We start from the raw sequence: 15,785 nt of genomic DNA, 5'->3' as shown, positions 1-15,785 counted from the left end.
ATGTTAACTGCAAACACATAACATGTTAACCAACATCTCAATTAATATATTTTATACCCACAAATAACAATTTATATGTCTGTAATTAGCATTTTGTAACTATAATTATTGTGTTGTGCCTTCAATTTGTTTGTAAGTACAGAAATGATTAATTGCAAATACAAAATGTGTTAAAGACACATAATTTTTGAACCAAAGTTCACAATGCAATATAAATCATGATCCATGGTATAACAATTGCTTCACCCCAACAATATCCTAAAAGCATAAACCAAAGATGTTCATAAAATTTAGCATTATTGTGATGGAAAAGATCATTGCAATCTGCAGAGGCAAAAGTGAAGTCTCTATGGATATGCACATGTCCACTACATACATTCACAACCAGGATTATATTTTGATAAGAAAAGTAGCATCTTTATTTCAAACGGGGTTTTATGTTGCTGTTGACATGGTGCAGATCCAGTTCCATTACCTAAATGTGTTCTTCACAAAAAAAAAAAAACAAAACAGAAACAGAAACAGGCTGCTGCAATAGCTCAGAATTTGATGTGCGTCAAGTGAAGACAATACGAGTCTGTAGTGCCATACAAGAAATTCAAGACTCAAAGGTCATGTTTTCTGCTTCCCGTCTGACCGACTCAAAGAGCACAGAAGAAAGATATCGCTCTCCAAAGCTTGGAAAAACAACCTGCCACAAGATTGCAAATGACTTTAGTTGTTCAAAATTAAACCAAGAGACTATATATATATATATATATATCTATATAATTAATTGTCAAACTTCTGGGGCTCAAATTCTTGGGTCTGTGTGGTCTCACATACCACCCTCTAATCACAGACAGACCCACTACCCTTTAGTGTGGGCCATGTTTACCGCTCAATATCATCTTTGGTCTGCTTGGCTTTTTACTGCTTATGTTACTATAATAAGAGATGCATCAAATATTACAATTAGAACACCTTAATACTATATTCTGTATAATTTACTTCTTTTAATGCTTTTCACAGCAGGTGTTCATTGTGTAAATGCATTCTGATGTTCATAGATGTTGGGCAGAGGCGGGTAAAGGGCCAAGTCTAGCAATTGGTAGCTAGGAGATTGTTGGGCAGAGGCCGGAGGCCAGTGAAGGGCCAAGTCCAGCACCCTGTAGTGGCAGTATATAAGGAAATAAAGTTGTGCCTTTGTTGTGAGCTATATAGCTTTTGGCTTAGTAGTAAGCACTTGATCCTAACAATAGCCAATTCAGTTGAAGAAATAACCATACAAAGCATCATTTTACGTGAACAAAGCAGTGCATCAACTATGCTTATGGTTTTAACAATTATGTAGATATAACTACTCTCAATGCCCAAATTTGTTGTTCTGCAAGAATAGTATGGCATAAAATATAACGAGACTTACAACAATTAGTTTCCCAGCATTCTCTGACCGCTTTGCAATTTTAATTGCAGCTGCTGCTGCAGCGCCTGATGATATTCCCACCTGCAGTGCACACTCTCATGTTAAAATTCACACAAGAAAAGTGCAAGACTTTAGTATAAAATGCATAAAACGTAAAATCATTGATACTTTCAACACGTACAGACTAGGTGAGTTTATGGCATTGGAACTTACAAGTAACCCTTCTTTCACAGCAAGCAACTTTGCAGTTTCTATGGCTTCATCACTTGAAATCTGATTCATTATACAATATCACAATTCAAAAAGCACTATCTTTCAGAAGCTAGCCATGTAATGCCAAAAGATTGTTACTATTAAAAAGTTATCACGTGAGAAGAAAATCAATAAATAATTCACCCAAATGCTTTCATCAGAAAAAAAAATTCATATCTTACTTGAATTACTTCATCAAGAAGATTAACTTCCAAAACTCCAGGAACGAAACCAGCTCCAATTCCCTGGATCTTGTGTGGACCTTATGCATTAAATCAAAATCAGATGTCTAAGTTCACTTTAAAAAAAAAATCAAGATTTTGAACTCTCAAGAACGAAGTTATTCAACAAAGGCATTTAAAAAAGGCAAAAACTTGTGTGAAGATCCGTGAGATGGGTCGGGTCAAGATGAAAATATAATACTTATACTTAAAAATGTAATACTAATCAGGAATAAAGTGTTTATTACTTATATGAGAAAGTGTAATACTTTTGAAGAAAAATATAATACTTTTACATTTTAATTTAAAAGTATTGCATTTTCTCGTATAAGTAACAACCGCTTGCCAACATTACTTATAAGGAAAAGCGTAATACTTTTGATAAAAAATGTAATACTTTTACATCAAAATGTAAGTATTATATTTTTCTCAAAAGTATTATTTTTCCCTTATAAGTAAGAGACACTTTATTCTTGATTAGTATTACACTTTTCAGTATAAGTATCCGTGAAACGGTCTCACACAAGTGTGAACTTTTAAAAAATGCAAAGAAAAGTGAACAATAAGAAGAAAATTGAATGCACAGAGGCTCTGCAATAATTTACAAACGCAATCCGTCTTTTGTGTGTGTGCTGGTGTTTTTCTTCTTTTAATCTTTGGCTGGATGAGCCCCAGGGGGAGGGGGAGGTAGGATATATTGCAATAGGGTGCCATTGACCTTAACTGTAGCCATGCGTGGAACTAATATTGTGCTTAGTTAATTTTCTCCAATTTATTTTTAACCTTCCCAACAATACATGAATACATTCTTTAGGTAAGCTATTATGCTAAATTTATATTTTTAAGGAGGAAAGGTTAATCTTATATATTAAGAATGGTAATTTTTCTATTCCCCATTGAACAACATCAGGCAATAATGACATTACAGGATTCCTTAGTCAACCAACATTTTATCAAAATGTTTCACTTTAAAATTATGTACTTCACACAGTATCTGTATGGTGTGATCTATAAGAAAGAACACCATATGAAAAATGTAGAGAACGGGAAACAAAAGCTCACCGGGCTTTCCTCCATTAAGAATAGGACTTTCAGCTGGTTCCACTCCATAGAGCTAAATGAAATTAAGAAAAAGAATGATTAATTTGAAAGAAAACAAGGACAACTTATAACCGAGCAACACTTCAAATTTGCTTCAATACAATAGACAACCAAAGCAATCGTTCCAACTGAAAATCAAAGCTAACCTTTATGTTGGGGTTCTGTTCCCTAAGGAATTTGCCTACACCAGTTACTGTGCCTCCCGTACCAATTCCAGAGACAAGGGCATCAATTTTCCCATTTGATCCCTTCCAAATTTCTGGTCCAGTGGTCTCATAGTGTATCTATGAAAAAGAATACCAAAATAAACAATATACTCTCCACCATTAATAAGAACAAAGTTCTCAAGCATGGCAATAATAGAGTCAATACCTTTGGGTTGGCAGGGTTATCAAACTGCTGAAGAATGTAGGAATTAGGTGTTTTGGCCTTTATCTCTTCAGCCTTCTGAATAGCGCCTTTCATTCCTTTAGCAGGATCAGTGAGCACCAACTCAGCACCAAAAGCACGGAGAATAATTCTTCTCTCGAGGCTCATAGAAGCAGGCATTGTTATGATAAGACGATAGCGCTTAGCAGCAGCCATAAATGCCAGCCCTATACCAGTGTTTCCACTTGTAGGTTCAATGAGGACACTCTTCAGCAAGAAAAATAGTAATAGATTAGATTTTGATGGAAAATCTAGATTGAATTAATACATCAAGAAATAAAAAAGTCGACCTGCCTTGTCTGTTAAGGCCATCAATGATGGAAAACTATTGGACCAGTCCAAAGTTCATGCATATTGGAAAGTTAAACAATTAACTAAAGCGAAATTGTTCTAAAATTGAAGATATCTATCCTAATACTTACCTCTCCTGGTTTGATGAGTCCTTTCTCCTCAGCATCCGTGATCATACTATAACCAATCCTGCACATAATAATATAATCAACCAATTTAAGAGTACGTACAGTAGTGATAAATTAACAGTCTAAATCAAAGAGTGTGTAAATCATGTACGTTATGATCGATCTATTTCAAAAACAATACCTATCCTTAACACTAGAGCATGGTTCCATCATTTCCAGCTTGGCCGCAATACGACCAACACATCCATCAACAACATTGTTCAAGTATACCAATGGAGTTTTGCCAATCAGCTGTACAAAGAATTGCAATAATTCAAAGAAAAATACACATTGATCAAAACCAAAAAGGAGAGTAATGCAATATTCATGAAGCTATCATTTCAAGAACATAAGACTTACTTCAGTGACATCTTTGGCAATTCCAATCTGTTCCTCTCCCATCCCTTCAGATTGTCTGCAACAAAATCACTCCAATGCTTTTTTTATTTTTATTTTTTATTTTTAAACAAAAACTAATAACAAGCTAATATATTATAAATATATCTTTAAAAAAGCCAATCAAAATTATATTGTATTGACCATTTGAAAGCCGAAACTAGAGAATCTTCCCGGAAAAGAGAGTATTTATTAGTCGAAGTACTCAAGCAGTAGAGCCTTCAAGATTTCAGAAAACAGCTTACTTTGCAAAACTTGATAACAGTTGCCAACTCCAAATTGATAATACAAGCAAATTCACTAAAAAAAAAATCTAACTCACAAAATACACAAAACAAACCATCTTGTTCCCCTTGAATATAATCGATTACAAAAGAGCAAATCACATACCGTCAAACTTCAATTTTCTCATTTTGTTCAATTGCCTTTTACATACTAATAATAAGATAAGGACAAACCAGAAATTTGTTGGATTTCTTTCATTGTACCAATTTAGATTGAATATTTTCTATTTGAAAGAAAAGGAAAAAGGAAAATTACCTCTTGCGTTTTGATAAAAGATCCCTGAGCAGCAGTTTTGCAGCACACAATGGAGGAAAGCCGATATGAGAGTGTGAGACTAAATTATTATTTATAGACAAAAAGTAATTCCACTTTTAGTCAAATTTGTGTTTTTTTTTTTTTCTTTATCATTAATGTTTAGGATTTTTTTATTATTATTTTCTGCTAGATTTGTTTTATTAATTGAATGAAAAATAAAATAAAATAATAAAAATGGTTACTTTTCCTATTAAAATTATTGCATAATACTCCCCCACTTATAGTGTGTATTAGTTACAATGGTGGAACCTCACCATGAATTAATAATGAGCTTATGTGATAAATTTAATTTTTTTTAATTATTTGATTATTTTAAATTTCAAAAACTTTTAAAATATAATGTTTTTTTAAATGAAAAAAAAATTAAAAGTGATACATTTGAAATTAGATTTGCAAACCATATGATTTCCAATCATGATTCTCCCCATCTTGATTATAAAGTTTTTGACAATCCTCTTTGCTATTGTACTTTTGATACTTAAGTTATAGGATAAATATAAATTTTAATGTGTAATTGTCATGCTTTATAAATTTGACCCTCAATATATTAGAAATAAAAAATACAACTTTTACAAATGACTATTTTAATTTTTGACCATCTAAAAGGCAAAAATAGTTAATTTTATAATTAGCTTGAGGTTAAATCTCTATCTTTATATTTATCTCTATATCTCTATATATATTAAAGCAAAATAATTGTCCCAAAATTTTTTCCTCCAAATGTGAAAATATTTATTGTATTTATATTAATTTATAAATAGATTCATGTAATTTATGTAATTTAACATGTTGAGTAAAAGAAGAATATAATATTAATTATTATTATTATTATTATTATTATTATTATTATTATTATTATTATTATTATAGATTATAGTAAATATTATAGTAACAATAATTCACATACAAAACGAATTTTTTACATACAGAAATGCAGAATCATGCATCCTATTAGCCATAACGAATTATTATTACTATTATTACTATTTACTATAATTTACTATAATAATAATAATAATAATAATAATAATAATAATAATAATAATAATAATAATAATAATAACAATAATATACTATCTCTATCTCTATATCTCTATCTCAATATATATTAAAGCAAAATAATTATTCCAAAAATTTTTCCTAAAAATGTGAAAACATTTATTGTATTTATATTAATTTATAAGTAGATTCATGTAATTCCCAAAAAATTTTCCTCCAAATGTGAAAACATTTATTGTATTCATATTAATTTATAAATAGATTCATGTAATTCATGTAATTTAAAATGTTCAGTAAAAGAAGAATATAATATTAGTTACTATTATATATATATATATATATATATATATATATATATATATATATATATATATAAGAATATAGGTTATAGTAATTATTATAGTAATAATAATTCACATACAGAACGAATTTTTCACATACAAAAACGCGGAATCATGCATCCTATTAGCCTTAACGAATTATTATTACTATAATTACTAGTTACTATAATAATAATAATATAATAATAATAATAATAACAATAATAATAATAATAATAATAATAATAATAATAATAGCGAATTAGCTCATTTATAAATAATATTATACTATACGTTATTATAGTATAGTATTATATTACGAATTAGCTCATTTATAAATAATATTATACTATACGTTATTATAGTATAGTATTATATTATTATTATTATTATTATTATTATTATTATTATTATTATTATTATTATAGTAATAATAATTCGTTATTATAGTATAGTATTTTAATTAAATTATATTATTTAAATTAAATCATCCTATATACATTAATTATTACAAATGATCATCCTTAATTAAATTAAATCATCCTTAATTAAATCATTTAAATTAAATCAGCCTATATGTTTAGTATTACAAACAATCATTCTTAATTAAATTAGATCATCCTTAATTAAATTAAATCATCCTTAATTAAACCATTTAAATTAAATGAGCCTATATATTTAATATTACAAATAATCATCCTTAATTAATTTAAATCATTCTAAACTAAATTTAATGATTCTTAATTAAACTAGTATTTGTGCCCGTGCGTTGCACGGAATGAATTTGTTATAATATTTTAAAATATTTAGATTGATATACAATTGTATAAATTATAGCATCGAATATTATATAATATAATTGAAGAATTGAGTTGCACCGATTATGTTTTCTGATGTTATCAATGCTTGAATTCAAGTAAATAATTTCTCAATTAATAGCTAACGTGTAGATATACGCATTCGTTGCTGTAACGGTAGAGATTTTATATATCAGTGTTTATAATTTGTATTAATTGGGCTAATTAATTCGTTGTCTAGCAACTCAGTTATAGAAATTATTTATATGGAAGTTATATTTTCTATGTAGATATATAGCAATTTTGTCATCTTTGTATATTAAAAAACATAATATCAATTACTTGAATTATACATTATTGAAAATCTCTTTGTAGACGACATTGGTAGTAACGGGATTTTATTCATCCCCGTCTAGAGTTAAAACAATCAGACCATCAGGATGGGTGACTCGGGAAAAAGTCACATACAATTAACCGTGATTAAAGACTGATTTTTTTCGGTAATAACTCAACGTGATCATTGTTCACATCTTTGAATTATTTATTTTTTTCTTTACCTATTATAAACAGAAATTACGATATTTATCAAATTGTATATTTTTTAAAAAATATAACATTTACACATGTTATGAGGGGTTAAAAAATATTTTTAAAATATTTTTTATTAATATATATTTTTATTTTAAAATATTTTCCAGCAATCCAAACACTACCTTAGCTTCCCATAAAAAACTGATAAAGAAAAGTCACTTCATTAAGAAAATTAAAACTAATTAAAGTAAATCAAATCATGCTATATTTAATTGTAATTGTATATTGATTTCATTTTGAAATCATTGGTTCACATATTTTATTTTTTTAATTATTATAATTTATAAACAGGAAGGATATTGTACTAATTAATTTATGATAAAGAAAAGTCATATCATTAAGGGGTAAAATTGTACTATACACATATTATGAGGGGTTAAAAAATATTTTAAAATTATTTTTTATTAGTAAGTATTTAAAAAAAAAAAATTAATTTCCAGCAACCCAAACACTCACTTAGTCTCCCATCAAAAAATTGATAAAGAAAAGTCATATCATTAAGGTTATTAAAACTAATTAAAGTAAATGTAATCATGCTATTTTTTTGAATGCTACTAGCTCTATATAGTACCACACTAAGGCTCGAACTCATAACCTTCTAAATGGAAGTTCAACCCGGATACCATTAGACCACATAGTCCTGGTATTTATTTATTTTATTTAATTATTATAAACATAAATGATATTTTACTAATTAATTTATGATATTTATCAAATTGTATTTTTTTAAATATAGTGCTTTATCCATGCATTGCACGGAATTTTATTTTTGTTATTGTGAATTTAAAATAAAAAAATTAAAAAGATGTTAAAATGTATAATATAATAATATAGTTGGACTTTTATATATTTAGTCAAGTATCTATTTTCATAACATACAAAATTAAAATTTAAATTTTGTATGGTTAATATAATCTCTAATCATGTACGTATTTAGATAAATTTATATTAAAAAAATTATATAATTAAGTTGATTTATTTCAAATTGTATTAATATGTATATAAGAAAATTCTATAATATAATTTCATTAATTATAATTTATATTGATAGATTTATACTTAAAAAATTATATTTAGAAATTTAAAGAGTATATGTATGTATATTTAAAAATATTATAAATATTCATGTTTTGTTAAATTTATAATTTCATTTCTTTAATTATATTTCATATTTTATTAATTATAATTTAATAAAATTGTCACAAATATTTCTATGGAAGAAATCATATATTTCTCAATTTCATTAATTATATTAATTATAATTACCAAATTTTGTGGCAATTATCACAATAATTTCATTAATTATAACATTTGTTTTCTTCCAATATTTAAATACATTACCATAAAGTTACCATAATAATAACACAAAAGAAAGAAAAAAAAATTATGAGAATAATCTATATCTATATATAATTAAAAGTAAAATCCTCCTAACCAAGTTTATCCCCAAAACTTAGGGACATATATATATATATATATATATATATATATATATATATATATATATATATATATATATATATATATATATATATATATATATATATATATTTATTGCATATTTACCATATATGCATATTTTGTGTTTATATAGTATAATTTTTGGTATCAAACATTTGAATGGTAATAAACGGGGGAAAATGTCAACATATAAATGATAATTCTTTCATTACTATACTAATTTTAATGGTAATTCATTAATTACTATATTTCATGATGAGTCAATGTGTTCATGCCCATCATTTTTCAAAAAAACATAGAAATGAAATAGTCAATTATTAAAATTGTTTATGATTTCATTTTTAATTTTTGTCTAAAGTTAAAGATATATATTTTCGGCGATTATAACATTTTTTGTATTAACTGAAAATTTGAAAGTTTACCTTTTTTGAGATCTCTTACCATTTTATAATTTTAATATTGTGCCATTTTGAACTATCCATGGTGTATAAATACACTCTATATGACCATACAAAATCCATTGAGGAGACATTTGTACTCGAGAGTAAACTTCTCCTTAAACTAAATTCGGGTGTCAAGAAAATATCCGTTTTCATTCATAATGATATTCCTATTTATGAGTCTCTCATCACTGTTCGGTACATCAATGATGTCTGGATTTCTGGATCTTCCATTGTTCACTTTGATCCTTATGATTGTGCCATTGCCAGTATTTTTTTATTTGGGTTCAGTACAACGTGGATTTTTTTGGGAGGTTTCTCTAATTAAATTTTTGGTTAGAATTTTACATTTCCTTTGTATTTTATTTTATTACTTTTTTTTTTTTAATTTATACTAATATGTGAATGGAGTAACACAAAATCTGAAATTGTATTTGTTATTTATTTCTTCTTTTTAAATAATATGAAAAAACCATAGAAACTTGAATGACATGTACAAATCTCGAAATCAATATACTAACACTAAGTTTCAGAAAATCTTACAAAATTATCAAAATTACCGTCTTTATCATCCTCGATCGCGTCTCTACAATCTTGCATAAAAGCTAAACCAATAGGGTTCTGTTACAAATGCTCTTCCTCCTCAATTTCCTTTTGTTGAAGCAGAGCCTCCTTAAGTATCTTCAAACTCATACCAGACGATATAAACTGCAAAACATATTGAAGTACGTGAGAATATAGTTAGAAAAATGTAGAAAATTCATTCAAAAAGAAAGTAGAGAGATGAGTATGAGATTCTTTGATTGAAGAAACCCTTGTATTTATAGGTAGAAAATACTAATTCAAAAGGAAAGTATAATAATTTATTTATTTAAGGGAAAGTATAATAATTTATTTATTTAAGGTAATAACATCATTATTATTATTTTTATTTATTTATTTATTTATTTTCCATTTAACATTTACTTACCAAATAAGTTTTACTACAAAAGTTTTGGGGGGAAAATTTGTTAGGAGGATTTTACTTTTATATATATATAGATATAGATATAGATATATAGATAGGAAGAGAGATTTTTTAGGAATTGGGCGGGAAGTTAAAATTTCAGGATTTTGTTTTTATATATAGTATAGATTGTATTACACTATTTTATAATATTAAAATAGAATTTTAACGCAGAATTATTGTACGAATGTGAAAATAGAAATCAATATATTTTATTAGTAAGACAGATTTTTTAGGAATTGGGCGGGAAGTTAAAATTTCAGGATTTTGTTTTTATATATAGTATAGATTGTATTATACTATTTTATAATATTAGAATAGAATTTTAACGCAGAATTATTGTACGAATGTGAAAATAGAAATCAATATATTTTATTAGGAAGAGAGATTTTTTAGGAATTGGGCGGGATGCTAAAATTTCAGGATTTTGTTTTTATATATAGTATTGATTATTTAAATTAAATCAACCCTTAATACAAAACGTAAGATCAGCCTTAATAACAACACAGAAACGCGGAATCATCCTATTAGCCAATTATTATTACTATAATTACTATTACTATTTATTTTTATAATAATAATAATAATAATAATAATAATAATAATAATAATAATAATAATAATAATAATAATACTATAATAACAAATTATCCTTACAAAACGAATTATTCACATACAGAAACGCAGAATCATGCATCCTATTAGCCTTAACGAATTATTATTACTATAATTACTATGCACGTGTAATTCATGGTATTTAGTATGAATGGGGATTATTATTCATCTATTACTATGCACGGGAATCATGCAATAGCTATTAATATTAGTATTTAGTATTTCATAATTAAATAATTAAATTAAATTATTCATTTGTAATTCATTTGCAAAAATTCATAGTTATAAATACCTCATTGGTCTTGCTTCTCATTCATTTTCAATCCTCTTCCCGAGTACTTTTCATACGCTAAACTTTTCAATATGACTCACACCTTCAATCTACTTAACCAAATCACCGCTACCTCCACGAATTGGGTGATACAAGTTCGTCTAATCCGAATGTATGAGTCAACATTATATTCAACAATAACACCTACAATTCTCATACTTTGGTGTGTGTGTTTCATGATTCTGAGGTATATTCGTCACTTTTAGTGTGTGTGTATATATATATATATATATATATATATATATATATATATATATATATATATATATATATATATATATATATATATATATATATATATATATATATATATATATATATATATATACATAATATATTCAATACTAATATATATTTTTCTTAATTTTAGTTTTATAATTCACATGCTAATATGTTTATTATATAACACATATTCATGTATTTCATATTCTATTATAATATAGATTTTCATTAAATTTTTACTTTTTGCTAATTTAGGGTACGCGTATATATGCAAGTATGCAACAATAAAAAAAAGACTCAAGTTGATGAATTTTAAAAATCTTTTTTGAGGGTCATTTGTACTCCATTAAAAACTTTATTGCAACAAATGACATGAGATACAAAACTACGCACCACAAATACAAGATCCTGTTCATGCATTCTACAAAAGTCTTTCAGTATAACAACAACGACTTTCCAAACATGACATACAGGTTGAAAGCTTTCGATCAACTTGGTCCTACCCAAATTAAAGCTTCTGAACTATTTGGTAATACTTATTTACGGTCCTCATTTCGTATATATATATATATATATATATATATATATATATATATATATATATATATATATATATATATATATATATATATATATATATATATATATATATAGATTTTGAATCCGGTGCACACCCCCTAGTCAGTCGAGCCTGTGAGCACACTCCCTGATCGTTGATTTTAAGTTTTTGATGATTTAGATTGATTACCACTTGGATCCCATGTTATATTGATTTTAGATGAAGAAGGGTCTTTTTTGTCCTTAAACACTATATTTATTACTTTCCATTTCATTTATTTCCATGTTTATAAAGATTTGTAGCGTTATTTAAGCTCTCCTTAATCAATATTTCTCTCTCTTATCCATGGAAATTTATTGGTATGTTAAATACTCATAATTTTCATTGATTTACATACAAATGTTTTCATATAAGTAAATTTAATTTTCCTACAAGCAATATGGAACTATGCAAGCTCATTACGCACGGAAAAAAACAACCATGTATTATCTACGTATAATAAAACAGATAATTTTTTTTTATATATCAAAGGAAGGGGGAAACCCAAAGATAAAACAGATAATTTAGTATGTATAGTATAATGCATATATAAATTTTTGGTTGGCGAAAGAAACTCATAACTATTACCTGCGCGCGTGCGTAAATTTTTGGAATGGTGTGTGCGTTTTACTGTAACAGGGCTCGTGCACAATGGCCTGCTGATTTTTTCATAAAATTATGCGTTTTGGTATGTGCGTTTCGTGATACATGCATGTACATTTTGGTTTGTGTGTTACTAGTTTTGGGCGTGTGCGAAACGTATCTAAAAGAAAACCAAAATATACGAATCTAATTTGGGTATCGGCATTTGAATTTTGAGTAGATAATAAGTGCGTAGTAGATATAGTATTTGACTTGTTGTGTTTTTTTTTTTTTTTTTTAAATTGTGGGGAATTTTACAGTGGTGTGTGTGCGGGTGTGGAATGGCGTGTGCGGTTTTCTGTAACAGGAGGTGTACACCATGGCAAACTATAAAACGCACACACCATTCCACACCCACGCACACACCACCGTAAAATTCTCCATAATTTAAAATTTCAGATGTACAAAATATAATTAATTATTACCATTGATAGGGTCCCTGATAATTTATGGTAGGATATATCCCGACCGACATAACTCAGTTCCTCTGGTTTTTGTGCAGGTTTTACAAGTCGGGTATTCTTAACGAAAGACGGTTGGACCCGACCGATAGACTTCCCGACCGGGGTCTTCTTCACCCGGTTAGTGGCCTCTATCTTACAAAGAGGCACGTGGCAACGTTACATGTTGAAAGAGAGGGCTCGCGGGGTGGAGACGCGTGGATGCTATGTGGGTCACATGCCGGCCGGCCGGAGCTGTGTCTCCGGCCTAGCGGCTATAAGTACCAACGATGGCTACAGTGTGGGGGACTTTTGGACGATCGATAGATTATCTACAGAGCTGCCTGACCGCAATCAGTCGGCCCTCGGGATAATCATTTAGATTGTATTAGGTCCTTCATTGATCAATAAAGACTTCTATTTGTTATCATTTGATCTTATTTAAGTATACCTTGACCGCTTTACATGTGGAATTAGTACTATCATTTTGGCGTCGTTTGTGGGGACCCAGTACGACAAAGCTATTGTAGACGCGTCCGGATCCTGATCAACATCATGTATCCATTCATGTACCAAGCATTAGAGGATGAGCAAGCGGACGCAGCAAGTTCATCCGACCACCATCGTACACAATATCAAGGTCAAACAGTTGACCTGAACCTCAATTTATCACCACCTCATTCGGCGGCCGGAACCCGGTCAATTACATTCAACCGGTATACCCGGCGCCTGGTCCGCAGTATCCATTTCCCGATCAATATCCATACCCGATCCCTCCTCCTCAATATGGGTGTTGGCCCGGAACGCCGATGTATTATCCACCACCGGCCGGATATTCACAATATATGCCTGCGTACACGGCTCCAGCTTCCGCTCCTCCGATTTACCCGACCATGCCGACCGAGCCGGAGCTTTAGCCCGCTCCCCAGGCTAGGCGCTCGGCTCGTTCGAGGTTGGGGTCGCAGGGTGCCGAGGCCATGGAGGAACCACGGCAGGCTCAACATGTTCACCCGGAAACACACGCTCAGGTGGCTGAAGACCTTGAGATAGAAGCCAATCGGGCGATGGCATTCGAGCGACTCCGACCAGCAATGCGGCAAAGATTGGGACCGCAGGACCCAAACAGACGCTCGGTTGATTCGCCCATGCGAGCGGCAAGCCAGGAGGGGTCGTCCGGGCATAGTGGGTCTAAATCACATCGACGACGCCGCGCCCGGGAACCAGCCCAAACGGCCGTACAAGATGAGACCCGAGGACTGCTGAACGAACTCCGGGCAGAATTCACTCGCTGGAAAAATGAGCATGTTGTGAGGCCTCCCACCGATCATTCAGCCTCTCTGTTGAGGACACCCTTCACGGTGGAGATTAAGGCTCAGCCTTACCCGCTCGATTTGCGCATCCTCGGAAACAAGGAATATGACGGGCGGACAGACTCGGAAGTTCATGTCAACACCTACTATGGCAATATGATGATGATGGGCGTGGCTGACGTCGTGATGTGCCGAGCCTTCTACTCAACGCTTTCCGGTCGAGCGGCCGAGTGGTTCAGAACCTTGCAACCGGGATCCATTTCTGATTTCGCCACTTTGGCAGCCAAATTCATGAGGAAGTTTGTCACTTCCAAAGTCATTCAGAAGCCCTACATGTATCTCGAGAAGGCCAAGCAATTGGAGGGAGAAAGCTTGACTGAATTTTTAGTCAAGTGGAAGGCGGCGGTCGGAGAGGTCGAGCCGATGGACGACCTAACGGCCATTCATATGCTGCACATTTCTTTACGAGCTGGTTATCTGTACCAGGACTTTATACTCCACCCTCCAACCACTTATGAAGAAGCCCCCTGTAGAGTGACGGATTATGCTAACGCTGGTGAGGCAAATGCCGTCAAAAGGTCGCAAGAGGTCGGGGCATCATCCCAGAAGCCTCCCGACCGGGCGGATCATCGGCCGGTTGAAGATCATCCCCGACCTCGAACCTGGCCGGGAGAGTTTACAGCGTTAAACCGATCTGCGGCGGAGGCCATGCAATACGCCCAGTCTTGCAACCTTATCCGTTTACCTCAGATGGGCTGGATAAGACGAAACATTGTGCTTACCATCGATGTGCGGGGCATGACACGGAGGAATGCATGTATTTAAAGCAGCTGTTGGAAGATTTGCTTCACTTGGGAAAGTTGGACAAATGTGTGGGGAAGAGAGAAGAAAACAAAAGAGTGGGCGAGAGAAAAGATCAAAGGCGATCTCATCATCGCTCTGATCGGAGAGATCAAGATCGGCAGGATCCCGATCCTCCATCTAGTGGCCGATCGGCATCCAAACCGACCATCCACGTTATATTCGGAGGTTTGGAAGATGCTTCCTGACCTCGGGAAAGTTGTCGGGTCGCGATCGTCGACTCCCGGGAAACCGGTAAGAGGCAAAAGCTGGAGCCCATCACCTTCACTCTAGAGGACCAGCCGGAAAGC

The 15,785-nt window shown here is 30.9% G+C and overlaps 2 protein-coding genes across 2 annotated transcripts; one reads left to right on the top strand and one right to left on the bottom strand.

Annotated features, from left to right (window-relative positions):
* Positions 1-259: 259 nt before the first annotated feature.
* On the bottom strand, positions 260-4,900 carry LOC109157282 (cysteine synthase). Its single transcript, XM_019305202.1, has 11 exons — positions 4,803-4,900; positions 4,227-4,281; positions 4,009-4,118; positions 3,831-3,888; positions 3,352-3,615; positions 3,126-3,263; positions 2,941-2,992; positions 1,840-1,919; positions 1,619-1,678; positions 1,406-1,486; positions 260-691 (listed from the first exon to the last, which is right to left on the bottom strand). The coding sequence occupies exons 2-11, from the start codon at positions 4,266-4,268 to the stop codon at positions 599-601; spliced, it is 978 nt and encodes a 325-aa protein (XP_019160747.1). The 5' UTR covers positions 4,269-4,281; positions 4,803-4,900; the 3' UTR covers positions 260-598.
* Positions 4,901-14,301: 9,401 nt separating this feature from the next.
* LOC109166645 lies at positions 14,302-15,459 on the top strand. The gene has a single exon (XM_019315560.1). The coding sequence runs from the start codon at positions 14,302-14,304 to the stop codon at positions 15,457-15,459; it is 1,158 nt and encodes a 385-aa protein (XP_019171105.1).
* The last annotated feature ends 326 nt before the right edge of the window (positions 15,460-15,785 follow it).

This window comes from Ipomoea nil, unplaced genomic scaffold (assembly GCF_001879475.1).
Source record: "Ipomoea nil cultivar Tokyo-kokei standard unplaced genomic scaffold, Asagao_1.1 scaffold0117, whole genome shotgun sequence".
Lineage (NCBI taxonomy): Eukaryota > Viridiplantae > Streptophyta > Magnoliopsida > Solanales > Convolvulaceae > Ipomoea > Ipomoea nil.
The sequence above is the reverse complement of the archived record's forward strand: the minus strand, read 5'-3'. Positions and strand labels throughout refer to the sequence as shown.

Bases quoted from the DNA above. Each gene is read 5' to 3' on its own strand.
- LOC109166645 (XM_019315560.1), top strand. From the start codon at position 14,302: ATGGAGGAACCACGGCAGGCTCAACATGTTCACCCGGAAACACACGCT.
- LOC109157282 (XM_019305202.1), bottom strand. From the start codon at position 4,268: ATGGGAGAGGAACAGATTGGAATTGCCAAAGATGTCACTGAA. The intron at 4,119-4,226 runs GTAAGTCTTATG...TTCTTTGTACAG, and splicing joins TTGCCAAAGATGTCACTGAA to CTGATTGGCAAAACTCCATT. The intron at 3,264-3,351 runs GTATTGACTCTA...TCTTTTTCATAG, and splicing joins ATAACCCTGCCAACCCAAAG to ATACACTATGAGACCACTGG.